Here is a 27,262-nt window from a genome sequence, read left to right as displayed (position 1 = left end):
GTCGGGATCCCATGCGCGCTCGTGAGTGGCCGGAGTCTCTGCTCCTCTGCCTGCTTGCCTTCTCGCTCTTTCGCTCCACCTCTACAGGTGCATGCGCGCTCACTCCACACTGCAGGAGAGTTAGTTTAGCTCTGAGAATATCTAGTGAATGTACAGTGGACGTTTGTGCAGAAATAACTGCTGCAGCTCCTCCAGACCAACAGAGATTTCCCTTGTCTTGTGAAGTGACAGGGCTCCGCAGCGAGAAACGTTATCGTCTCTGACCGGGTGCCGGTGTCTCCCTGCGGGCGCAGTCGGGAGACGATAACATTTCTCTTCCTTGAAAAGCCAACACTAGGATCAGCATTGATTCATGGAGAGACCTTGGTCTGGTCAGCTAACATTACTGCCAAGCAGCTGAAATATAGAGTGATATTGTGGTTTTAGCTGACGTGTGTCGCCTCACTGTTTTGAGCGATGCTCGTTCATGTCTATGTAGAGCGAGCAAGTGCGAGCAACAGGACGCTGACTTTCGTTGACTTAACGGCCACAGGTGTCGCTGTTAACAAGCAATTCTGAAAGTTACAAATAGTCCCTTTAAGTACTTTGTTTTAATTCATCCATACTGTTCATGTTGCATTTTAAATGATTGTACTAGAGTGGGAGAAACCTTTTATCTGGCCCTGACCGTTAATGAAACAACAGCAAACAGGAAACAGCTGTAGACCCAGACAATAGAGATGTTTTATTGTCTTTATGGTGACACTAGTGACTGTTGACTGTGAATTCACCTCATTAAAATGTATTAGTGACTCAGATGCTGTTGCTCTAAACTGGAGCGTAAAAGGTGGCTGAAATGAGTCATGACCAAACCAAAGACGCAGCAGGAGGATAAATGTGACTCTGGTTTTTATTTACCTGTCATGTCAGTTTGGCTCTTTTCTCTTTGTTTTAAATTGACTACAGTTTAATAAGAGCATGGGTTTCCTGTGTGGATCAGATTATGCTTTCAGGCCTCATGTTGTTTTCATTGTGTTCCTTCTCTTTTAATCATTAACTCTGAACTGATGGAGGATGCAGAGAAACCACAGAGATAAAGCTCTGCCTCTGATCACTACTCTGTTTTTTATTATTATTATTATACTATGAAGAAAGTGTAATAATGAAAACAAATGCAGCATTGTATCCTCGTGGTTTTAACAACATATCTGGTGAAGTTTCCAACCCTCCTCTCTGGTGCGCTACTGGGCACCTCTCCAAAAAGGGCGTGTCCAGTGACGTCTCCAAATGGGCCAAACCTTCAACCTGGCACTGTGAGGACTGGAAGAGGACATGCAGGGGACATATCATTAATGACAGGAGACGGAGACGGAATGGAGACGCTCTTGGAGGAATAAACGCGGAGGAATTAGATCAACTGGATGCATTTATAGTTTCACTTTTACGCGTCACGGTTCTTGTTTTTCCTGCAGCAGCAGCAGCAGCAGCAGAGGAGGAGGAGGAGGAGGCTGGTAACAGAGGAGCTGGAAACCAGACAACAAGTCCCAAAATCAGCAGCTGATCTTCCCCTCCGGCCACCAACTGGACTCAGTGACAGACAGGTTTGTGAAAGTTTTCATTTCTAAATGTTTCCATGAAGAGAAGCAGAGAGAGAGATTTGAGCATTTCAGAGTAAAAGGTGAGCAGTCAGACAGGTGCAGCTCTGCTCGGCTCCTCAGAGGAAAGGAATACAATCAGCTGGAAAACTGCTGCAAAAGTTCAACAATCAATTCATTTGGTTGATGATTTTTTGGTGAACTGTCAGGATGCACTCGGTTATTAACTTGCTATCAGAATCAGAATCAGAATGGTGTTTATTGCCAGGTGTAAGAGGTATACATTAGGAATTTGCTTTGGTTTTGTTGGTGCAAGTTGAACAGTGTAATAACAAAAGAATAGATAAAAACGTTAGAATAAAATAAGAATAAAAAAAAAAAATAAAAAAATTAAAAATAAAATAAAAAAAGATATAAAGATAAAAAAACAGGTAAAAGGTTAAATATATGTTTGAGCTGATTTTTCATGTAACTGTAGAGCAGGTGTGTAAATACATTAACCTCAACCCACCCAGGAATTAAGATAAAGTTATAAAAATCAACTCATAGCTACACAACTTGTTGGATTTTTACAGGATAGCTAATACATAATTCATACACATGAATTAACGTGATAATGTTGCTGTTTGATTTATTGATTAAAAACACACCATAAACCTCTCCAGAGAGACTAGAGAAGACAGTTCTGGAGCTTCCAGTTGTACCACTCAATCATCCTCAGCAGAAGAGGTTATCATGGGATTATAGATGTTAAAATTTCCATATTTATGATTCTTAAATGTTGCATTAAAACACAGAGTAGTCAAGTCAGTTTCATTTGTACCCTCTAAATATGTGTACATATTATATAGAATAATGTGTGTAAAAGAATAAGTGTCCCAATAGAGAGACAATAAAGACATGGACTGACTGGCTGTATGTAGGAGCTGATTCTTCATGTAACTGTAGAGCAGGTGTGTAAATACATAACCTCAACCCACCCAGGAATTAAGATACAAATCAATGTATAACTATAAAACTTGTAGGATTTTTATAGGAGTTTATTCCAAAGCTAATAGAGGTAAAATATGAATTAAAGTGATAACTTTGACGTTTAATTTGTTGATTAAAAACACACCATAAACCTCTCCAGAGAGACTAGAGAAGACAGTTCTGGAGCTTCCAGTTGTACCACTCAATCATCCTCAGCAGAAGAGGTTGTCATGGGATTATAGATGTTAAAATTTCCATATTTATGATCTTAAATTTTGCATTAAAACACAGGGTAGTCAAGTCAGTTTTATTTGTACAGCCCAATATCACAAATTAACAATACGACCCTATAAATATGTGTTCCTTTTATATAGAATAATGTGTGTAAAGAATAAGTGTCCCAATAGAGAGACACAAGAGACATGGACTGACTGGCTGCCCATCCTTCCTTTTCATTATATGGCTGCATCTTCCTCTCAGAGAAGGAAAAGTCGAGACCTGTGAGTTCTAAAGTGGAGTCCAGACGCTCCCGGTTGTCCACCAGCAAAATGGAAAAAAATATTTAAATTTCAGTTTTTATTGCACTCTGGAGACAGACTATCCCAGTGACGGCATGTACTGGAAAGAGTGTGACAATCCAGAGCTGTTAAAGTGTGATATTTTCCACCCAATTCCAATATCTGAAATCCCCAAATGAGTATTTTTGTCAGAATTATACTTTTAAATGACAGAAAAAGACTGTAAACCCACAAAATGAAGTCATTTGGATGCAAAAATGTGAAAGCTAGATGCAAATTTTCAGGAAGGTTTTAGTAAATTAACAAAGAAATGCATCTTATCTCCGTCGTATCTAATATCTGTGTCTCTTTCATCAGATTTCTCTGCCTCTGTACCGTTGCACTGCAGCCAGTTTGTGCACTAAATCATATCTTTCTCTGCATCTGATGCACATCCAAGATATGAAAAGTTTGCAAACCACAAAACAGCATTCATAAATCAATCCAGTCAGATCTGTCAGTAGAGTTTTCCTCACAGTATAAATCGTCTTATTATTCCCATTAGACTCCTGCCTGTCTGCAGCAATTTAACTTTTTTCATTTTACATTTGGTCATAAACTTTCTTCTCACATGCTGCTCCTCCAGTTTATTACTACATTACTGTAGTTTTTTTTTTGTTGGTTTACACTCTAATCTTTTGACGCCGCTGGTGATTATTTTATCACATCAACAAAAACCGACCATATCTGCTTCTTGGAAATCAGCGAGGATGTCAGCCTCCTCTCCTCGGCCTTGAGTCTGCTCACGCTGTAATCATAATCTGGCTTTTTTTTCTGTAAATACCAGATTCCTTTTTCCTCTTGCGAATATCTGAGCTGAGGGGGAGTCGAAAGTCTGTGCGGAGGGGAGGTGGAGGATGGAGGGAAGTCCTGCTGCCGTCACCACAAATACGAAGTCGGACTTTTAAGCACATCCCCCCCCTTTCCGTTCTCTCCGGGTTTCACCCACGTTGAAAAAGCATTCCACCGGCCGGCGCCGAAAAAACTCTCCAAGGTCACGCTGCTCAACAATTCCTGATGCCTCCCCCCCGCTCCGTTCACTGGTCGTCCATCACCCGAGATACCCGAGTACAGAGTGTAACTAAAACACTGTAAAGCACTGTACGTTTGTTTCTTCTCTGCTGTGTTTGCAGGCAGGTTAGGAGGCCGTGAGAGGAGCGTGTTGTGTAGTCACTGTGTGTGGTATCAGGGTGTAATCGCACTAAACACGCTGATAGATCTCTGGAGCGTTCACATTATTCATTCAGTTTGTGTTCCTCACAATCCTGAAAAGTAGAGCTGCAACGACTCATTGATTAGTTGTCAACTATTAAATGAATCGACAACTATCAGTTTGGGTTTCTTTCCTCCTCTATGACAGTAAACTGAATATCTTTGAGTCGTGGACAAAACAAGGCATTTGAGGACGTCATCTTGGGCTTTGGGAAACACTGATCGGCATTTTTCACCGTTTTCTGACATTTTATAGACCAAACAACTATTCGATTAATCGATTCAATGAAAATAGTCGTTAGTTGCACCCTGACTGAGAAGGTCTCAGACCTGTGAGAAGAAAACTGATGTAATTTGAGCCACTTTAGGTTTCATAGAAGATCTCTGAAAGGTTGCTCATAAAGCTGTGTTGGTCAACGTGGTGAAAACCGTGAGTTGGACTGATGCTTACAGCTGCTTCCTGTAAGCATCAGTAAGTACTTTTCCAGTAGTTTGCATGTGTAATCTTGACTTCTTGATGTTTAATGCAATGATTCTCAAAGTCGTGGCGGGATAGTGAGCCACCCTGCTGCAAAGGTCACATCGTTTTATAAATGATTCAAGGGTGTGTTTTCATCAGAGGACAGCTTTGGTTGATGTTTTACATTACTGTATATTTAGTGCCATTATAGCTAGTGAGTCATGATTGTTGGAGGTAAAGCTTTGAGGTGTAGGTGGATGTTTTGTTTTGTGTGCCAACCTGTATTTGTGTGTGCCATGTTTGGTTTGTGGGTGGAGACCATGGATGTATAGATAGAACTGGATACAGCGTTGGAGGCGGGGTCCCGTTCATTCACTATGAAAGTTGCTCAGTGGTGCATGAAGCGTAAATGGCTCGACTTCCGTCTGGAAAAGTACCCGGATTTTGGGCACGTGGAACATGCGCAGTAGAGTCCGCTCGGTCACATGACTCGGTCACGACGGGTCCCGCCGTCACGCCGTCATCACTGCTTGAGCTTACAAACTTTCTCATTTTACAGCTAAACCGTGCACGACGAGATGATTCTGAGAACATCTGAGGAGAGAAATAGGCATTACAGTAACATAATATTGATTCATATTTGATCAGCGGTGCCTAGTTTGACCGTTTGGTCGGAGTTCGCGAGTGATTGACAGCCGGCTCTCAGAGACGGCAGCTGGACAGCAGACCTCAGATCAGCTCTTACTGCTTGTTTTCTTCCGGTCTGTGAAATCTTGCAGATGCCGTTAGGAGCACTGGAGGACAAAGAGTAACATGATTTTTTTCAGGTTACCTGTTTCATGAACTACTGTCCCAATATAGCGACCGTTTTATAAAAATAACTTTTTTAATCATAATTGCTCCAATCTGCCTACTTCAGCTTTAACATTTGTTATAGTGAAAACCAAATAAAATGTATGTTGTCTAGAAAAAGAAATGGAAAAATATGTTATATATATATATACATATGTTTGATTATCATGGATAGATGAAGAAATACAACCCTTTATGATCCCTGTTGGGAACATCCATCATATGAATGTAGGCCTCAGGGCAAAGGTTAAAATAGTCTTGCTCAATGGCACTTTGGCAGTTTGAACGTTGGTGGAACTCGGCTGCTGTTTTCTCTGTGGTTCAGTGCTGTGGATAAGTTCTCCTCTCCTCTCTTCTCCTTTCAATAACGGCACACTTTCTCACCTGCCTTTTATATGTCACTCCTGCCGTCACAAAGCTCTCCGAAGGACAATCTCTATTTGTGCAGTAAAAACCTGTCAAATTTTCACTACAGCCCAAGACTAGATTTCTGTGGCTGTAATGATTCGGCTTGGGCGGAATCTATTTTTTCATACTTTCATACCTTGCTGACATTTCACCGAGGTATACAGGTATACAGAAAAAAGTTTAAATACTTATGGCCATAGAATGATAGATAGATAGATAGATAGATAGATAGATATTTGAACGTCCCGACCACTCGCATTTGCCATTTTTCTCAGCTCAGCTGCCTGTTCTATCAGTACAGACTGAACTATGGTAGCATACTGTATGCCTTGGACCACACTACATCACCTACAGCTTCTCTGTATCAGCTTAGTAGAAAGAGGAGCATCTGTATTTGTGATGGTATTGGTAGTAGGGTTCAAATGTGAACGGTTCCCAACCCTAATTGGAAATCATACCTTCAGGGTTTCTAAATATCTTGTTATACCTATAGACTGTATATAAGAAGTGGACGTAGTCACCGTTTTTTGCAACCAGAAGTGAGACGAGAGGGTGGAGCTAAATACAACCGAACGCTGAATAAGACATTTTTTGGCGACCAAAAATGTCATGATTAACTTTGATGAAGTGAAAACACACTGTGAAAGGGTTAAAGTCGTAAGACGAAAACACGGACAACTCCCAGACTGCCGTGTTAGCGACCTGTCAATCATAAGGTAGCCCCGCCCTAAAGCATCCGCTGCTTTATGGTCTATCTGACTCTAAATGGGACCATAATTTACTAAATGAACATCATGCTGTATTGAAGAAGACTTGAAACTAGTGATTGAGAACATAAACTCATGTTTACAACGAGTTTGGCATTTTGGCCGTCACCATCTTGGTCTTTTGCAACCAGAAGTGACAGGAGAGGGTGGAGCTTAGCACAACCCAACGCTGAATAAAACATTTTTAGGCGACCAAAAAGGTTAGAATTAACTTTAGTGAACTGAGAACACACATTTAATCTTGTAAAATAATCATTTAATCTCTGATATTTTACGTTTGAAGAAAAGTGAGACACTCAGTAAACATCTCAAAAGAAGATGAAATGATGAAGTGAGGATGTGGTGTATTTTTTGGATGACAGTTGACGGGACAGACCCGTCTGGCAGGTGAGACAGTGACAGGTACAATTACTCTAAATCTCCACGCCGTAATCAGCCTGTCGATTCAGCTGAAGCCTCCCTCTCGCTGTCGGGCTCCTCTGTGAGCCAGCAGCAGCTCCGTCCGGCTCCTCCCGCTCCCATGTAATCTGTCGACCTCTTCAATTCAACGCAGCTCTTCTCCTCCGGCAGCCTCCTTGTCGGCTTTGTGAGGCCGAGAGAATGGAGGAGTTGAGGCCGGCTAATGGTTTTACTGGGGGGTCTTTGTGTTTTGGTATGTGGTGCTGGCTGGGAGCCTCGTTCTGAGGAGAAGGGGGCTCCTTTATACACAAGTTTTTAATATACTGGCCTGCAAACTACGCTCTCCGGAGGAACATTGTAGTTTCATTCATGTTCTTATTTCATGCAACTCATGATATTTCTTGTTGCTGAATCATGCTTTGTTAAAGCTGCAATATGTACCCGAAAGTGCAGCTTCAACAAAGATATTTGTGTCGGTGAAGACAGACGGACTTTGACCTTATCTTCTATCTTCCAGAGGTGGCAGACCTGAGCTACATTTGTGCTCAGAAACAGTATCAACAGAGTTTTTTTTCTTCATGAAAGATCCCATTATTATGAGATTTTTAATAAAAAATGTCAAGTGTGAAAAAGGCCTTGGACGGACTCTCTTTGGCTGGGTTTTCATTGTTGCTGATTCATGAATCACAATGGTGTGCCAGTTCTTTACAACATGTTTGGACTCGATGTTGAAATTTATGTACTAAAATGTTGTAACTCGAAGTGTAAATAACCGAATAACACATCCAGCATCGCTCAGACTTGTGGTTGTCCAGAACAAGGCGTGCCAGAGTAGAACAAGTTTGTAATATTACTAATAAAAGCAGCAAGCAACCAGGAAAGTAAAGCCGTTGGTCTTGTGTCTACAGAGTGGATCATGAGATACAAAAATGACATAAATGAAATAATAAAAAAAGGGATGCAAGAAAATAATTATTTTCATTATTAATTAATCTGATGATGATTTTTTTTTTATTGTTTAATCTATGAAATGTCAGAAAAAAAAATAGATAAAAAAAGATATTAAGCCTTCAATTATATAAAATTCTGATAGAACAAAAACAACAAATCTTCACATTGGAGAAGCTGGAAGCAGTAAATAAACATACTGTAAATAATAACAAGTCAATTATCAAACCCTAGACCATACTGAAAAGTCTTTATGAAGGGTTACATGACGAGAAGTGGATTTGTTGCTTGTTTTGAAAATAAATATAACTAGGAAGGAAAGATCTTGATTGTTTGAGCAGATTCAGTCTTGTACTTACTTACACCAGTCTTCCTTTTGCCCTTTAAACCAGTAAATTGAAGTCATCTGGAGCTTTAAATTTGAGAATGATCTTTTAAAGGTGCTGTTAAGATGTTTAATCAAGTAGTAAATGTTACAGTAAGATACACTGGCACTGGAATAGGGGGGACAGCTAGACTTCTTGTCCCCCCACTTTCAGGTGTTATGGTAATAAGGTGGTAACATCTAAGGCCCTGTTCAGACCTGGTGTTAACATGCGTCCTGAGTGATCCGAACACAAGCTCTAAGTACGTCTGTTCACACCTGGTATTAGAATGCAACTCCAGTGACCACTTGTGATCCGATCTCACTTCCCCGCTCTATATGCAAATAAACACGTAGTACACACACGGCTAATACAGCAGACGTTGGGACGTAATATCCTACATATTCGTGAATTCAGGTACATTTTATTAACATCAAAATAAAAGGTTATTGTACGAGGACCTCCGCGCCGCCGGCACCGACCACGATTACACAGACCGGAGGAAAACCAGCAGTAAGAGCTGATCTGAGGTCTGCTGTCCAGCTGCCGTCTATGAGAGTCGGCTGTCAATGACTCGCAAACTCCGGCCAAACGGTGAAACTAGGCAGCGCTGATCAAATATGAATCAATATCCTGTTACATTAATGCCTATTTCTCTCCTCAGATGTTATCAGAATCATCTCGTAGTGCACGGTTTAGCTGAAAACTGAGAAAGTCTTTGACTGTAAAATCTGTTGAAGGAATGCCACGTTCTGGTCACATGACCGGAGCACAGCCAATAGGAACGCTCTCTCAATGAAATGACCTGTGATTGGTCAAAGTCTCCCGTCACGGGTTAGATTTTTTAATGTCTTGAGTGCGTTCACACCTGTACTTAGAGCTGTCCACTTGTGATCCGATCACTGAGGACGCATGTTAATACCAGGTCTGAACAGGGCCTCAGTAATGGTACACTGGTTACGGTAAATGAGCCGACGACGATAGACGGGACTGTGTGCGTCTGTCACACCACCCCTCAGCTACTTAAAAAGTAAGTAAGAAAGCAGCAGCCCTGTAGGCCTGTCTGTTTAGCTGCAATATGTGAATGAATCAGTGGCATAAAAGCCAGAGTTGCATTGAGACCTTTGACCCCTGTCTGCCTGGTGATTTGCCATGGACGGCTGCCATAACCACCAGCCTGTCCAAAGCTCAAACTTCGGCTAGATGTTCAGACAAAACAGTTGTTTTACACAGTCGATGGTAAAAGCCTAACTACTAACTGAGACACGCAGCCCGCATAATAAGTGAGTGGTTACATCTTTTTCATGCCTTTTGATTCATTGTGCATTTAAAATAGAATTTAATTAAGTAAATCTAGACTGTGAGGGTTTAATTCTGGCAAGTCTGAGACGTGTGAAATGTCAGCCAGAATGCAGGCTGTTAGTTTTACTATAATTATTTCTAGTATTGTTGCATCTTGTGGTTATTCTCCAACAGTTTAATTTCCCGTCATACAGACATACGGTCTGTAGAATACACCTCCACCCCTCCTTCTGTGTGATTTGCTTGTTTTATAAACCTTGATCTGGTTATGTTTAGTTCAATTCTCATGGGCACAATAACAATAACAATAACATTTTCATTTAGCTTATCAGCGGATTTAACTGGCAGCATTATCCACGGTCACTCACAGCCAGTGTTAACGCCAGAATAATGACTAGGCACGAGATATTCCTGCATGATTGTGGTGTGAAGGGCTTCGCCAATCTTCGGCCAGTCTGAGGCAAATTTTGCTTCCTTCATGTTTCTAATAATGTTTCAAATGTGGACCCACGTTACAGTTATTGGAGGATTATTGGCTCCATTCCAGTCAGTACCAGTTGCTGTGGACAAAACGCTTATTTTAAGTCCCATCATCTAAATACTCGTCACAGTTAGCTGATTGCTGTGGTAAAAGTTTGTACATTTTTAAAGTTAAATTCATCAATCTGGTGAACTTTGAGAGCAAAATTAAGAACCTTGTGCTCTTGTAAACAATGTTGTGATCTTGTAATCACTTTGGTTTTATAGATATTAGGGCTGTCAATCATTAAGATATTTAATCACAATTAATGGCGTGATTGTGCATAGTTAATCGTGATTAATTGCAAATTAACACATTTTTCGTCTGTTCAAAATGAACCTTAAAGGGAGATTTGTCAAGTATTTAATACTCTTATCAACATGGGAGTGGACAAATATGCTGCTTTATGTAAATGTATGTATATATTTATTATTGTAAATCAATTAACAACACAAAACAATGACAGATTTTGTCCAGAAACCCTCACAGGTACTGCATTTAGCATAAAACAATATGCTCACATCATAACATGGCAAACTGCAGCCCAACAGGCAACAACAGCTGTCAGTGTGTCAGTGTGATGACTTGACTATGACTTGCCCCAAACTGCATGTGATTATCATAAAGTGGGCATGTCTGTAAAGGGGAGACTCGTGGGTACCCAAAGAACCCATTTACATTCACTGATCTGGAGGTCAGAGGTCAAGGGACCCCTTTGAAAATGGCTGTGACAGTTTTTCCCTCACCAAAATGTAGTGTAAGTTTGGAGCGTTATTTAACCTCCTTCATGACAAGCTAGTATGACATGGATGCTACCAATGGATCCTTTAGGTTTTTCTAGTTTCATATGATGCCAGTATCTTCACTCTAGCTTTAAAAGCCCTTCATTAACGGGTTAAAGTTTCCAAAGTTAGTAGGAAGTTGCTCTGAAAATAGAAACTGGGACGAGTTCCATGACACCTGAGTTTACAGTACAAGCTGTGATGTTTAACATCAACACATGATGGACAACTGACAAACAGTGCACGAAGTTAATAGCAAACATACTGTATCTGTGTAGATGTATCTTCAATTATCTGTGATTAACAACATGTTTGACTTGTTATGTGTACAGCGTGGCCACGCAAAGCACACGTGGCTTCTGTCCTCCAAAATGAGGATAATGGATGTGGACGAGCGTTATAAAACATGTTGGTCTGTTATGATGTTTTCAGTCTAGAAATGTCAACTATAAGATCCGGCGCCTGCTTTAGGTCTCTCTGTAGTTGTGCTCGTCCCCGGTATTCAGAGTGAACAGGTAAGGGTGCATTGTTTTGCTTAAGGCCACTTTGACCTGACATGTGTGATGCACATGTTGACTGATGATGATTCGATTGACCTTGTGACTATTTGGCATGGCGTGTCCTCCTGTCCACTCCACGGTGACGTCACAGCTGAAAGCTTTAGAATAACAATATCTGAGCTTTCATTCCCCCCTCGTTACTTCTAAGTAGAGCTGTCAAAGTTAACGTGATAATAACATGTTAACGCAAATTCATTTAAACGCCACTAATTTCTTTAAAGCATTAAGGCAATCAATCTTTCTGAGGTTGTAGGTGACTCAGTTTTAGTGTGAAGATACTGGTATCATATGAAACTAGAAAATCGAATGAATCCATTGGTACCAACCATGTACCATAGGCCTCCGTCGGTCAGGGTGTGACCATGGTTGGCGCATCCTACGGATCTGGCTGTCTGGTACAGCGTCTCTTGTGACTGAAAAGCCCTATGCGAGAGTGGCAGTCTCGATCACAGAGGTTGCATCTGTGTGTGGTTTCTGGTCTGCCTGCGTTGCTGCGTTCTTTCCTGCGGGTCCTCTTTTCTGCCGCTGCGTCCTTCAGTTTTTGCTCCCCTATCATGAGGTGTTGGTGCAAGGTGCTTCTCCACCTTGTGCGGTCAACCGCAAGAGCCTCCCAGGACGTGGTGTCGATGTTTAGGGCCTTCATGTCTCGCTTGCAGACATCTTTGAAGCGCAGGTGGGGGCGACCTATTGTTCTGCTCCCAGTTGTCAGTCCTCCATAGAGGAGATCTTTGGGGATGCGACCATCCTCCATGCGACATACGTGGCCCAGCCAGCGCAGCCTGCGCTGTCTGAGCTGAGTGTGCATGCTGGTGAGGCCAGCGCGGGTCAGAACCTCTGTGTTGCTTGTTTTGTCTTGCCAGGATATGCCCAGGATGCGGCGGAGGCTTCTTAGAGGGAAGGAGTTAAGTCGTCTCTCCTGTCTGCTGCAGGTTGTCCATGTCTCGCTGCGGTACAGCAGTGTACTGACGGCGCAGGCGTTGTATACTGCCATCTTGGTTTTAACTGTTAGCTAGGTGTTTTCCCACACTCGTTTGGAGAGGCAGGCGAGTGTTGTTGCTGCCTTCCCAATCCTCTTGTCGATTTCCGTGTCCAGGGAAAGGTTGTTGCTAATAGTCGACCCGAGGTAGGTGAACTGGTGGACAACATCCAGTTCATAGTTGACGATGGTGATAACTGGTGGAGCCTCGGTGTCTTGTCCCAGGACATTTGTTTTCTTATGGCTGATGGTCAATCCAAAGTCTTTGCAGGCCTGGGTAAAGTGATTCCCAAGTGATTGTCTCTCCAATTGTCCATGTGAACTCATCAGGCGAGGGCTTGAATATAACGTTGACAAGGACGTTTATTTATATGTAAAACTCCTGCACTATAGGAGTAAAGCCTAAATGTATAGCTTAATGTCTACTCTTCAGGGCCACTGTGCTATTGATGAAGATGGATTCTCAGAGTCCTCACTCACTGTGTATATCCTGTCTTCTCTCTTTGTGCTGTGGAGTATCACATAGAGGCAAACATGTCCCAAAAAACACTTCAAAAGCCCAAACCTGGTCCCAGACGTCTCCGCTGTGTGTTTGGACTTTGTGCATGGTGTCACTGTGCAGAGCGCTGCTCTTTCTTCTCTCACTGATTAACCAGCTGATGGCTTCTCTGGTACAGTTTGGTTACAGTATTTAGCAAGTAGCGTGAGGTCACACAAGGTTGGATCATTTTGTGCTTTTATATTCTGTCTCTGGAACAAATATTCATAGTTTAAATATGCTATTAATAAATACAAAGCTGTTCTCTTCACCAGCGACACAGTAAGCAAGCTGTTATATTTTATTACCGGGCTCATCAGACAAAAAGTACACAAGCTCAATAAAATAAAGTAGCTGCTCGTAACAAAGTCTGTGGGAACAATGTTTGGACTCCACAAAGAACCTTAGGTTAATGATTTGATATCTGATTTTGATCAGTAGCACATTCTGTTAGAACAACATTCGCCAAGCTCGTAAAGTTATATTTTGTTTTGATTGTTTTGACCACGGTTCACAGCGCTTGGCTAACTGTTACAGTAACATTAGCTGTGGGCAGTCGACTCATTTAATGGCAAGTTAGCAAATTAACTTTACGTTAGGGATGCTAATTTAAAAAAAAATTTCTTAACCGATAATCGACCCTCGTTAACCGATTATTAACCGTTAACCGACAAGATTTTTGCCTCGCATGCAGCGGTGCACCAGCTGCAGTGTATGAGGACAACAGACAACGGAGTCCCCAGTTCACCGTCAGGACAGCTACTATAGCAGCCACGATGCTGCATTCACTGTCCCCAGTTCACCGTCAGGACAGCTACTGTAGCAGCCACGATGCTGCATTCACTGTCCCCAGTTCACCGTCAGGACAGCTACTGTAGCAGCCACGATGCTGCATTCACTGTCCCCAGTTCACCGTCCGGGAGCGTTAACTTAGCAGCTACGATGCTTTGTGTAGTGTCGCGGACATGCAGCCACTTTCCCAGTGAAAGTCTCCACCGCACATTTAGTTTAGTTTAGCAGGTTGTCAGCTGTGTGTCTGCCCGGCGTAACGATAGCAATTGCCCGACAAACAGTGTGTGTGTTTGCTCTGCTGGTAGCTTCGTGCTCACCATTGTCACACACATACGACCGAATGTGTGTGACTTCAGCGAGTTTAACGCTTATCTGTAACGCTGGCCCCGACTCTCTTAAGGTGGACCAGCTTTTCCCCTTCAAGTGACGAGTTTTTCTCAGATTTTTAGTTAATTATTAACATTTCTTTTAACCGTTTTAACCGATAGCGTTAATCGGTTAAAATGCTTAATGTCGGTTAAACGGCTTTTTCATTAGAGTGAAATGACATGACGTGAATAGATATGAATAAAACTTTTATACATTACCTCTCTGAACATGATTTTAACCTCAGTCATGTCAGATAGATTTTCATCGGCAATGATGAAGATGGCAACTCCCATGATTTAATGCTGCTTCACGATGTCATCAAACTACCTCTTTTGTTATTGTTTTGATTGAGAGCCCCCTGGTGGCAGAAAATGCATATTGTGCGTATAATCACATTGTCATATTGCTTATTAATGATGCAATACAAGGTGGATTTAGCTCTGTGATGCCATCATCACAGGTTGCTGATGTCGGCTACTTTCGTGTCATAATGACGAGTGCTGGTTCAGCCGGTTTGTATGAAATCAAACCGGCTGAACCGGCACGTGCAATATGCAGTTTATTTTCTTAAATCACTCATACATGCCACTGAAGAACAAATCTATTCATACGAGGCAAAGCGTCTGTCAGTTAGGTTCAGTTTGGCTTTTTCATACTTGTTGAGTCATTGCAAAGTCTACTGCACAACATCTTTTAAATGTCAATATACGTTACAGGACATCCCCGTTCACAGTCCTATTATTGATATCAGTGCTAGCTCACTGTGGGAATGAATATTGTACTTGAGTTGTAGCAGTCAGTCTCATGGCTTGTGTTTGATCAGTCAGCAGCGTTCAGTGCTTCAAACACCACACAAAATATTATCTTCAGCTTTTTGTGGAGCTACAAACCTGGAATTAAATTTAGCTCCTGGTTCCTTCGGTTTAAATTCAGGAGAAGATCCTGAGTTCCTAGAAAAAAAAAAGCAGAAATCTCGTCCCCGCGTGCTTCAGCAGCAGGATCTCATTTGACCCTCTGGACTGTGATGCACTCAGTGAAGAAAACATGCCATTATCTTTGTGTTTTCATGTGGATTCTTGAGTGTCCTTGAATAATAGCAACACCGCTGTCGGTAGGACGATCACTGTTAACTCCCAATGAGCTGAGCTGAGTCACAACAGGTCAATATTAGATGAGAGCGTGATGTAGTCCAGATGAAATGAACCATAAAAAACGACTTCTTATTTCCAAGAAAGGATGCATAAAATATCTCAGTTAGTGCTTTGTCAACAATGTCTGCGTCCACTCCAACAGGAAGTTCTGCTTTAAAGACAGCAAAAGTGACACTTTTAATGTGTCTTCCAGGAATGAAGCTATCGGTATTCATTAAACAACAATTCTCATTTCTTCTTATTGATTCACAGCATTTTAAACATGTTTTTTTTTTGCTATCATGGTCTACATATCCCTATAAAAATAAATAAAATAAATAGATTAATTTAAAAATTAATAAAAATAAATTGATAAATAAATTGAAGGGAAAATTAAACAGAAGAGTAAATAAATTAGGGAATTAAAACAAAAATAAAGAAGCAAATTAAAACAGAAATATCAATTTATGTCACCTGTTGGATGGATACATTTATTTTTAGCATGTTTGCTATATTTAATGACATTTATTTATAGAGTCATTTATTTATTCATTTATTTTTTTTATTTTGGCAGGTTTCGTCCTCCATAACTGTCTGCCACGAATCTTTGCATGTAAACTATTAATTAAAAATCAATACAGTGTTTTTAACAAACCGCGATACTCAAGTGTATCGATATTTTTACTTCATTTTTTATTTTAACCCAGTTTTAATTTACATGGATTTTTTTAACTACAGATTGCTAACTCAGTGCTTAGTGAGAGCTGGTGAGTTGACTGTTTGTGTGTTAGTATGGTGTTTATTGTTTTATTTAAATGTGTATTTCATATTTTAACACAGTATTTCTCCTCCTCTGCCACAGGACTCGTCTTCCCCAGAACATGCAATAGAGGAAGCAGTTGCATCATCATATTCATCACCACTGTGATCAGTAGACCCCCCCCCCCCCGACATGGCCTCCTCCCCCGGGCTGGATGCTGACCCGTTACCTCTGATCCAGCTCCAGGAGGTGGACTCCAGCAAACCAGCAGAGAGGCCTAGCTCCCCGGGACTCCTGCCCGCCGTCTACAGCCCTTCTGTGGGCATGGACGGCCACACCATCTGCATCCCCTCTCCGTACACGGACAGTAGCCACGAGTACAACCACGGCCACGGACCTCTAACCTTCTACAGCCCGTCTGTGCTGAGCTACGCCAGGCCGCCCATCGCCGACAGCCCGTCGTCTCTGTGCTCGTCCATCAGCCCGTCGGCCTTCTGGCCGTCCCACGGCCACCCCAACATGCCCTCACTGACTCTGCGCTGCCCTCAGCCTCTCGTCTACAATGAGCCCAGCCCACATGCACCCTGGATGGAGGCCAAAACCCACTGTATCAACGGCAGCAGGTAGGTCTACTGACACGGACCCATGGATGGAAATAGTACAGCAATAATAGCTTAAAAAAGGGTGTTTGGTGAGTTCCAGTTGGTGAGTTTGAGGGGATAATTGCCACGGCTTTGTGTCTTTAAATTGACCTCTGGAAACTTTGTCCCATGGCTGTCATAAAACAGGTTTTGTGGCAAAAGAAATGTGGCTTCGTATTTGGATTGGAGTACTTAGAACAGTGCAGTCCAGTCTAAGTATGTGTCGTGGTTTGGCTGCAACCTTCACTGAATTCTGCTGTTGTGTGCTTTTGGACTGTGATTAGTCAACTGCATTAGTTTTTATAGACATCTTTAATATCTTTGCTGTCCTCCCACTGAGGATTTTCTTTTCTGCTGTATGTTACTGATCAAATCAGACCTTTCATATCGGCTGACTTTCACAAACGTGTTGTTAAGACAAGTACTATTAAAATCAGAAGAACTGAGCTACAACAGCGTGATCTGGAGCCGAGACAAACCTCAACTGCATACAAAGCCACTTTCAATCGGCTTTCATTCCCGGGACAAATGACTCTGCAGTAGTCACAGGTACTTATCGGCTCCAGCTCCGATCAGCGGTGATGGAAACATGACACCCGACGTGGACGAGCTAATTAGGCGATCCATTACTGATGAGCTCTGAAAAAGGACTGGAAAAGAGCCGTCATCTGTAGCTGCTGTAATCCTATAAAAACGTCTACCAATCACTGCCTCGTGGTCCGCTTGGAAAGAATCAATCAGATGCCCCCCTGCCTCCCTGCTCATTCTCTACCCTTGGCGTGCACCAGCCTGAACTCAAAGCGCGTCGCCGCCGCATGTTTCCTGGAGAATGGAAGAGAAAACTCCGCCCTGCAGTAGCACTGCCGCGGTTACTTGAGTCATGAGGTAGCGTTGTTGAGTTGAGGTCCTCTCTCCACTCTGTGAAGTAGTTACGATGCGGCGTTGCTCGTGCATGTGTGGTTTATCTCTTTATGTTCAGTCATTATCTGAGCTACCAGTTGATAGCCATAATGGCCGTGGATGCTGGAGAGTTATACCCCCATTATGTTTCAACGATGTGAAGTTTCCTGATGTAATTTCCTCGTTGACTGAGATGCAGTTGTGGAGACATTTTCAGCAGAAGAGTACCTGACGGCTGAATGACGGTAAAAAACTCCAAAATGTCAAGTTGTCCCTTTTCACAGCGTCTGTGTTTCCTCCTGCAGCTCCATCATGGGCTGTAACAAGCCGCTGGGGAAGAGGTCGGGGGAGGAAGTCGTGAACTCCTCCTTGTGCTCGTCTGCGGCGGGCAAAGCCGACATGCACTTCTGCGCCGTGTGCCACGACTACGCCTCGGGCTACCACTACGGCGTGTGGTCCTGCGAGGGCTGCAAGGCTTTCTTCAAAAGGAGTATCCAAGGTATCAACTCTGTTTTTCTGTCCGTGATTACTCTCCATCTATTCCTGCTCCTCGTCCATTTAAAGTAATTCTGTCTTTCCTTTCCTTCCCTCAGGACACAACGACTACATCTGCCCCGCCACAAATCAGTGCACCATCGACAAGAACCGACGTAAAAGCTGCCAGGCCTGCCGCCTACGTAAATGCTACGAAGTGGGCATGATGAAGTGCGGTAGGTGCTCACCTGTTTAAGAATTAGCGGCGTTGAAGGCCGACTGTTGCTCGCCTCACGTCGCCTTTGTCTTGGCCATGTACGTATCATAACAACAGCTTGTGTATCCGCCGTCCTCGGTCTTCCTGTGTCCCTTTTTGAAAGATGAATACAGACTACCGCCGCCTGCTGGTTTAGAGAGGTATTTCATCTCGCGCAGGCGCAGAACGTACGTGGTAGTCGGCCGTCGACTGTAGCCTTTGCGGTGTGTTCGAGTGCAACTTTTTGGCCAAGACAAAGTGAGGTGACTCAACTGGTGGCCTTAGAACGCTTCTAGTTCTTTGATGTTGGGTTGGTGAGTCTGGGCCTTTAGAGGGAACCAATCTAAACACTGATGCTGTCATTATTCTATAGTCTATTGCCACTTTAATAACAACTCATGACACAAACAAAACCATTTAAAACAATAAGGTGCTGCAGACCTTGAGATTTCTGTTAAGTGTGTCTTATTTTAGTCATTGAGCTCTGTTGATTGCTCTGTGAATCTGGTGTGGCCTTGGTTTGTTGCACTGCGGCGGTGCTGGGAACCAGGATCCTCCACACACATCTAAGAGTAGAGAGAAAAAAGTACTGAATGAAGGGATGACGACCTTTATGTTTATAAATGCCTTTGCTCTACTAAAGGCCCCCAAACCACCAGAAGACCTGCTCAGAGGTATAGACTCTGCTGCTAATATAGTAGATATTCACTCTTTCCCTTGCTGTGTTCGTGCTCCAGGTGTAAGGCGTGAACGCTGCAGCTATCGAGGAGCCCGACACCGCCGCGGTGGACTCCAGCCTCGGGATCCCACAGGCAGGGGTTTGGTCAGGGTGGGGCTGGGTCCTCGGGCCCAGCGGCACCTCCACCTGGAGGCTCCCCTCGCACCGCTCGCCCCCCTCCCTCAGGCCAACCACGCGCACCACTCGGCCATGAGGCCGGAGGAGTTCATCTCCCGCATCATGGAGGCGGAGCCTCCGGAGATCTACCTCATGGAGGACATGAAGAAGCCGTTCACCGAGGCCAGCATGATGATGTCCCTCACCAACCTGGCCGACAAGGAGCTGGTCCTCATGATCAGCTGGGCTAAAAAGATCCCCGGTAAGATCCAAACTCTTCATGTGAATCCTTGTTGCAGAGCAAAGATTTGTCCAGGCTTTTAAAATAAAATACATTTAATTTAAATCTTATTTAATTTAATATACTTTTAAAAGTTTCTCACCAAAAACTAAATTTTACAAGATTACATTTGAACACATCATGATAAAGTTATAATTTACCTTTAGCCCTTATTGATTTTTACTGAGTAGAGCTTGAACGCATCACAATGTAACTGTAATGTATCTCCATACATTAACTGTTAGCTCTGTTATTTAGCACTGTGCTGTCCACCGCTGCTGACGCTAACTAGCTCTCCCTCTGTTTCATCACGGGTTTGTTGTTCACAGCGTAGAATAATGACGCGGAAACGCAAATTTGTTTTAACGGCAATAATTTCTTTAACGTATTAACGCAACTTGGGATTTTTAGGTTCTAGCAGCTCAGTTTTATATCTAGAGTGAAGATACTGGTATCATATGAAACTAGAAAACCTAATGAATCTATCGGTACCAACCGGCTTGTCGGGAAAGAGGTTAAATAACGCTCCAAAAGCTACATATTTTGGTGAGGAAAAACTAGCATGGCCATTTTCAAAGGGGTCCATTGACCTCTGACCTCAAGATATGTGAATGTAAATTGGGCTTGAGTTTGCCATGTTATGATTGGAGCATATTGTTTTATGCTTAATGCAGTACCTGTGAGGGTTTCTGGACAATATCTGTCATTGATTTGTGTTGTTCATTGATTCCCAATAATAAATATATACATACATTTACATAAAGCAGCATATTTGCCCACTCCCATGTTGATAAGAGGATTAAATACTTGACAAATCTCCCTTTAAGGTACATTTTGAACTGATAAAAAATCAGTGTCGAGATCGAGGTCATGGTAAACAGCAGAGCCGTGATGTGTTCACTGCTGATGGTTCTGAATTAGTGGAAGCAGTTTGTCACCATCAACAACATGAGGAAGTCAGGCTCTCTGAGCAGCTGAGGGTTATGGAGGTAAAAACAGAGCCGAGGCTTCAGTAAACACATCTTCATCATTCATCATTCATCTCAGTGTGTCAGATGTTACGTGTGATGGTCTCCTCTCCTCTCCTCTCCTCTCCTCTCCTCTCCTCTCCTCTCCTCTCCTCTCCTCTCCTCTCCTCTCCTCTCCTCCTCCTCTTCCTCTCCTCTCCTCTCCTCCTCCTCCTCCTCTTCCTCTCCTCTCCTCTCCTCTCTTCTCATCCTCCTCATCCTCATCCTCCTCATCCTCATCCTACTCCTCTCCTCTCCTCTCCTCTCCTCTCCTCTCCTCTCCTCTCCTCTCCTCTCCTCTCCTCTCCTCTCCTCTCCTCTCCTCTCCTCTCCTCTCCTCTCCTCTTCATCCTCCTCTCCTCTCCTCATCCTCTTCCTCTCCTCTCTTCTCCTCCTCCTCTTCCTCTCCTCTCCTCTCTTCTCCTCTCCTCCTCCTCTTCCTCTCCTCTCCTCTCCTCTTCCTCCTCCTCCTCCTCTCCTCTCCTCATCCTCTTCCTCTCCTCTCTTCTCCTCTCCTCTCCTCCTCCTCTTCCTCTCCTCTCCTTTTTTCTCATCCTCATCCTCTTCCTCCTCCTCTCCTCCTCTCCTTCGTCCTCCTCAGCCAGTGTTCATCCCAGCAGGTATCTCCCTAGGAGAGGTGTTAATGTGAGGGGAATCACAAAGACCATATTCCCTGATGTTTCTTTCCTTTACTCAGACAGAAGTGAAAATGAGTGTTCATTGTCTGCTTTATAAAAGATGTAAGAAAGCACGGACAGGTGAGCGATGCGCTGTCGAGCTAAATACACAGTGACAGTGATGTCATTATTGTAGATTTAGCTACTGTAGTAGTGCTTCTTCAGATTAGGACATTCATGTCTATAACTGATTGATAGGCTCCTTTAAATATCTGATTTACTGGATGTAGTTTAACAAATATCTTCATCAAAAGAAGAAACAAAATGTGACTTAAATCAGCTGCCAAAATCTTAAATTGCTAATTTCCAGTCTGTAAAAAGCGTTTTCATTCTGAGGTGAATTGTGTAAATATGCTCCAGCTACTAAACATCCTGGATATGAAAGGTATGTTAATTCCTGTTTTCCTCTGTGTGATGCGTCCTCAGGTTTTGTAGAGCTGAGTCTAGCTGACCAGATCCACCTGCTGAAGTGCTGCTGGCTGGAGATCCTGATGTTGGGCCTGATGTGGAGGTCGGTGGATCATCCCGGAAAACTCATCTTCTCTCCAGACTTCAAACTCAACAGGTGAGAGCCGGCTTTTATACCTCTGACATCAGACAGATGACTAGAACAGCTTGACACACAGAGCTACTGAAATTAATCTTCAGGTTCTCAGCTTTCAGATGATGTACACCACTTCTATGTGACATCTACTGTTGACTTGTTAAGGGGTTAATGAACAGAGGCGTCAGAATGAGCTACAGAGGTGTGCTTTTTTCGTTTTCTTCTGGATGAAGATTTCTTTAAAACCATACTTGTGTGGACAGAAAAAACGCTGTTTACAAAAATACCCATGCACGTGTAGACTAGGCCTCATACAAAGGCCTGGCTCTCTCTTAAGATAAATTAAAGGTACTTGAACTGCTTTTTTTCCTGACTGTGAGTCTCGTGTGCAGCTGCCATGTTTGCCACAACAGCGCCGGTGGTTACAGTGTAATCTTCCCACATCGTTCCACTACGATGCGTCGACATCACACAATAAACGGGGAGTTCACTCAGACCTTGAAACAGTAAAGATATCAGCAGCACTTGCTGCAGATATATCTCCGATTCCTTCCGGGCTGCTGGCTCGTTTTCTTTGCCAAAAATCTTTTATCACTCGACTGTTCCCTTCCACGCTGACCTTCAACTTTGGCCAGACAGCAGTTGGCTGTTTCTGGTACGTCAGTTCACGCTTTGTGTTCACGGTAAAGACAACATGTAATTAGGCTGCCACTTCTATCGGCAGTTTGGATCTCCTTATGAACCATAAGTACACTTAATCCTGTAATTTGTCAGCAGTTAATGAAACATTACAGCAGCGTGTTCTCTCTGCTGATCAAAGTGCAGCAGAATGAAGACAGGAAGTGGAGCTCAGATTACCGTTTGTAGCTGTTGTTAATTCATTTAGAAGAAAGGTGTGCAGCGCTGTGCATGACCGTATCAAACACATACAAACACAGAGGATTCTTTCTGTGTTTGCATTTTCTATGAAGATGACGTGTTTTATTTATCCTGGTGGGATGAGTTCAGTGTTTGACCTTTCTCCCTCCACTACCACGGAAACTATCACTATAGGCTTAGGTTAACCTTGATGTGTTTTCATAACACAGCCTTATTTTTCTCTGTTGAGAGGTCCACTGTTAGCCTGTGGTAGCCCTTTCTCCTTGGACCGCTCAGGAAAACATCCTGGATGCTAATCCATCCACTTACTCAACGAGACGCTCCAACAAAGACAGAAAGACAGAGTCGTTTTCTACTTTCCTCTCTCTGATCGTAAAGAAAAGACAAAACAGTTTTTCTAGTGTTTTAGAGAAAGATGCCACGGTGTGAATCGCCTGGTTGGAAGCCGTCGGCTGTTGGTGTCTAATAAACAGAATTTATAAAGTCAGAGGTGCAAAGATCTTGAAGATAACAGGACCATCAGTAGCCAATCAACACTTAATGAATCTAGTTTTGGGAACAGATGTGATGTATCTTGAGAGAGGATGGTTTCGTCTCCCGTCTCCAGCTCACCGCATAAATTAGCATGACAGTTGTAACGCCTGTAGTCGGATCCAGGTCCTCCCAGTTTAATTAAGCATCTTTAATGTGTGTTTAATAATCAAAATAACAGCAGCAGAGCAGAGCAAAGCACAGAGGTTTGTCAGTTAGTTTGCTATTTGTGCCAACTAATAAGCCACAGTGTTATCAAGCGTATGATAACAAACCTGCCAACCAGGAATTAGAGTAGGGCCGGCTATTGTTTCACATATTTAGTATTTTAGTGGCTGTATGATAATCTCACCTGGTGTCGGTGTGGTATGTTAACATAGAGGAAGAAAGAGAGAAAGAGTTGAAATAAATAATAATAATATCTGACGGAGATAAAAACGGATATCAGTATTTTGTCTTGCGTTTTGTACAGTGAAAATAAGGATCCAGTTTATGTAGTTGTGAATAGATGCATCAATATAATGTACTGTATACGAGAAACAGAAAATATAATAGTACAAAAGGAGTCCAGAAAAGTGTTTAATGTCGTCTTAACAATTACTTCAAAGGTCCCATGTTGTAAAAAAGTGCGATTTTCATATCTTTTTTTTATTATAAAGCAGGTTTAAGTGCTATATAAATATTATGAAAGTATCAAAACGCTCAATCCACGGAGAAATCCGCACAGCCCGTATTCAGAAACTTTGCGTTGAAACGAGCCGTCAGGATTTCTGTACATTTGTGATGTCACAAATTTACAATATATAGACAATTACATTTATTTTAAATGTAAGCATTCTAAATATGTCCCTGTTTATTTCTGGTTACAGTGTATGGCTGTATTCAATACCGCATACAATGTTAGTAGTACGTACTGATTTGGTCAAAATGTAGCATGTAGTATGTGAACAAAAGCAAAATCTACAGTATGCCAAAAATACCCGGATGTCGTACTGATTTGGAAAAAATCTCCAGTATGCATCAGACCAGTCTACTTCGCCTACTGTATCCCACAATGCAAAGTGCTGGAACAGTACAGACTACAGTTACAACAACAGCAGGCAAAACGGCTCATTTTTTATGTTTTTCGAAACTATTTCATCCTAAATTCACTTCTGAAAAATCTTTTCGAGGCGAAATCAACTGTGTAGTTTTCGAATGTTGACAGTTTTACAACATTAAATGGTGAATCGAACATTTGCTCGATGTTTTTCAGAGTTTAGAAGCTCCACAAGCTGCTGTGAAAGCTACCTTACCAGCCAGGCAGTCATAGTGTATAGTGTATAGTGTATAGTTCGGTTTATACCCCGGTTTAGGGGTTCGGTACAGCGGGGGAAAAAACAAATTCATAAGGATCTGTTTCTTTTCATTTATTTTGAACAGACAGTGCAAGAGTCAAAGACAAAATCCTCCTGTTGGGTACTGAGGTAACATTTTGTAAACTGTTTTCATTATAAAAATAAGGAACATTTCAAACACTTCTGTAATACACTGTACAACATTTTCCCAAAAGGCAACAGGCTATACAATTGAAAAGTAAGTCTTATGCTATGAAACTAAAAATACCAAAATACATAGAATAATACAAAATAAAACATGCATTAGCAACGGTGAAGCAACGCTGACACACCGTCCTCGTCTTATATACAACTCTCTCTCCGTCGCTGTCGTAGCTGACCCGGAACCAGCAGTCTGGTCTTCCAGCTCTGGAGGTTCATTTGTGCTCACCATAGTGAGACTGACTTGCACACCAATCCACTTGTTGTGCTAACCTTAGCATATGTTACTAACGACGTACGGCTAAAACTGTCCGGGCGGAACTCACTCATGTGAACTTTGGTTCCACATGACCTGCATCAATCTGCATACCGTGTATTCTGCATGCACCAGACTGTGACTCCAGGATTTATCTGCTCTCTGTGACTTTCTTTTTTCACATCTTCTCTGTTTCCCCCTCTCTCTCTCTCTCTCTCTCTCTCTCTCTGTCTCTGTAGGGAGGAGGGCCAGTGTGTGGAGGGCATCATGGAGATTTTCGACATGCTGCTTGCAGCCACCTCTCGGTTTCGTGAGCTGAAGCTTCAGAGAGAGGAGTACGTCTGTCTGAAGGCCATGATCCTCCTCAACTCCAGTGAGTTTTACTGACGCAGACAAACCACAGGTTTCACTTTATTTCCTGTGTGACGGATGAGTTAATCCTGTTCGACTCTGTCCAGTCGGTACATTTGGCTCTTACATAACCCAGTTTGTCCCTCTGCTTGGTTTGTGGTTACTGACTGACACTATAATCTGAACCTATGAATCAATGACACCTGTCACATATCAGCTTTCTGATCAACTTAGAATTTTTGTTTAAGTCATGGAGAACCTCACAATAAATCCATTTTACAACAGAGTATTGAGCTCCAGAGTTACACTACAGCAGTCTCTGGATGTGGTTTCATTTAAAGTGCCGGTGATCCTCCCGCTGAAGTTGGATTAGCAGAACTTGTGGGCTTGTTTGAAGAAGACATTGGATGAAATGACCTGTGAAGATGGACTTTATTGCTGCGCGGCTTTTGTTTTTCAACCTTTTCATGTGTTCCCGGCGGTCACCGTGTCCTCACCCAGTCAACCCCCCAGTCAACCCCTCACCCAGCAGCAGCAGCCACCGTGCCGGTTTCACCGAGGTGATTGACCTCTCTCTGCTCGTCCTCGCAGAGTTTAACAAAGTTCCTCCCTGACAGACGCACACGGCGTCCTCTGCCAGACTCTGTCCTCTCTGTTCTCTCTGTTGACTCTTCTCCACTGCAGCTGGCGTCAGAAACAAATTGTGAAAGAAGTGAAATGGAGTCTGAAACGTCGAAGAGAACAAGGAGGAATTTAAAGATTTATGTATTTGGACAGAAGGAAGGTTGTGGCTCAACTGTTCAGTCTGTCCTCCGTCTGTCCTGGTGGGTGGACAAGCTGTTCTACAGCGTCTCCTCTCTTTACATCTGGATTGTCCATCATTGTGTCATTAGGGGGTCTTTGATAAGGCAGATGTTTACATGTGGTGGATACTGTTTAATTGAAGAAACTCAGCTGGTAGCATGTAATTGGTTTTTGGTTGTGTAAATGTCACAACTAAATGTCAGCATCACCATGTAAAGGGTAACTGTGGTTTATGTTTTTATGTCTACGTGACTAATGGGGGCTGCAATTTCTGAAATTGGTCCAGTTTTGAGGGAGAACGCTGCAGCTACTAAACAGGCTGTAATGTAACCGCTCCTCACCATCAGTTTACCGCAACTAAAAGTGTTTGTTTTTGCCGCTGACAGGCTCAGATTGTTATTATAAGTGTCTGACAGCATTATGGAAAGAACCCTTCAGAGAAATCAAATGATTTTTTGGTAACACGTCATTTCACAGGTCCGCAAATTCCATGGTAATTAGGAATTAGCAAGTAACCTATTTGCAATTTCTATGGAATTACCGGCTAAATTACCCCAATATTTACCTCAGAATGTATCGAAAATGGCCTTATTATAAACATGATTTAATAATGATATTCTAAAATAGTGGTTAAAATAGGGCCCTTAGGCTTGAGAAAGTGGCTGTGCGCTGCTCTTCATCGGAGGATGAAGACTCTTCTGATCAAATGTCACCTTTGTGTGACTTATTGTCTCCACAGATATAACCTGGTAGCTAACGTCATGATTCAGGGAGTTTTTTAAGAAAAATTCAAAGAAGTTATTTTCTAATTATTATCTATTTATCAGCAGACATGGAAATAAAGCATATCAATTAACTTAGTATTTTTTTCCTTGATATATATTAAATAAATTACCAGATAATTATTAAATAATGTTTATAATAAAGTATTTTTTAGTAAATGTTGAGGTAAATATTAGGGTAATTTAGCAGTAATTCTAAAGAAATTTCAAATAGGTTACTTGCTAATTCCTAATTACCATGAAATTTGCGGACCTGTAAAATGA

The 27,262-nt window shown here is 42.5% G+C and overlaps 1 protein-coding gene across 2 annotated transcripts in view; it reads left to right on the top strand.

The window, feature by feature from the left end:
* The first annotated feature begins 1,286 nt into the window (after nucleotides 1–1,286).
* esr2b (estrogen receptor 2b) overlaps nucleotides 1,287–27,262 on the top strand; it is a 31,531-nt gene continuing 5,555 nt past the window's right edge. The window contains exons 1-7 of one of the 2 annotated variants that reach the window (XM_074661007.1): nucleotides 1,287–1,580; nucleotides 16,346–16,866; nucleotides 18,090–18,283; nucleotides 18,378–18,494; nucleotides 19,252–19,611; nucleotides 21,740–21,878; nucleotides 25,301–25,434. In XM_074661007.1, the coding sequence (XP_074517108.1) occupies nucleotides 16,436–16,866; nucleotides 18,090–18,283; nucleotides 18,378–18,494; nucleotides 19,252–19,611; nucleotides 21,740–21,878; nucleotides 25,301–25,434 (1,375 nt within the window). In that variant the 5' untranslated portion in view covers nucleotides 1,287–1,580; nucleotides 16,346–16,435. Of the gene's footprint in view, nucleotides 1,581–9,672; nucleotides 9,798–16,345; nucleotides 16,867–18,089; nucleotides 18,284–18,377; nucleotides 18,495–19,251; nucleotides 19,612–21,739; nucleotides 21,879–25,300; nucleotides 25,435–27,262 lie in introns of those variants that run through there. The other variant, XM_074661008.1, reaches the window with a different exon arrangement.

Source organism: Sebastes fasciatus, chromosome 15 (assembly GCF_043250625.1).
Source record: "Sebastes fasciatus isolate fSebFas1 chromosome 15, fSebFas1.pri, whole genome shotgun sequence".
Classification (NCBI taxonomy): Eukaryota; Metazoa; Chordata; class Actinopteri; order Perciformes; family Sebastidae; genus Sebastes; species Sebastes fasciatus.
Note: the sequence above shows the minus strand (reverse complement) of the source record. Positions and strands in the feature narration are given on the sequence as shown.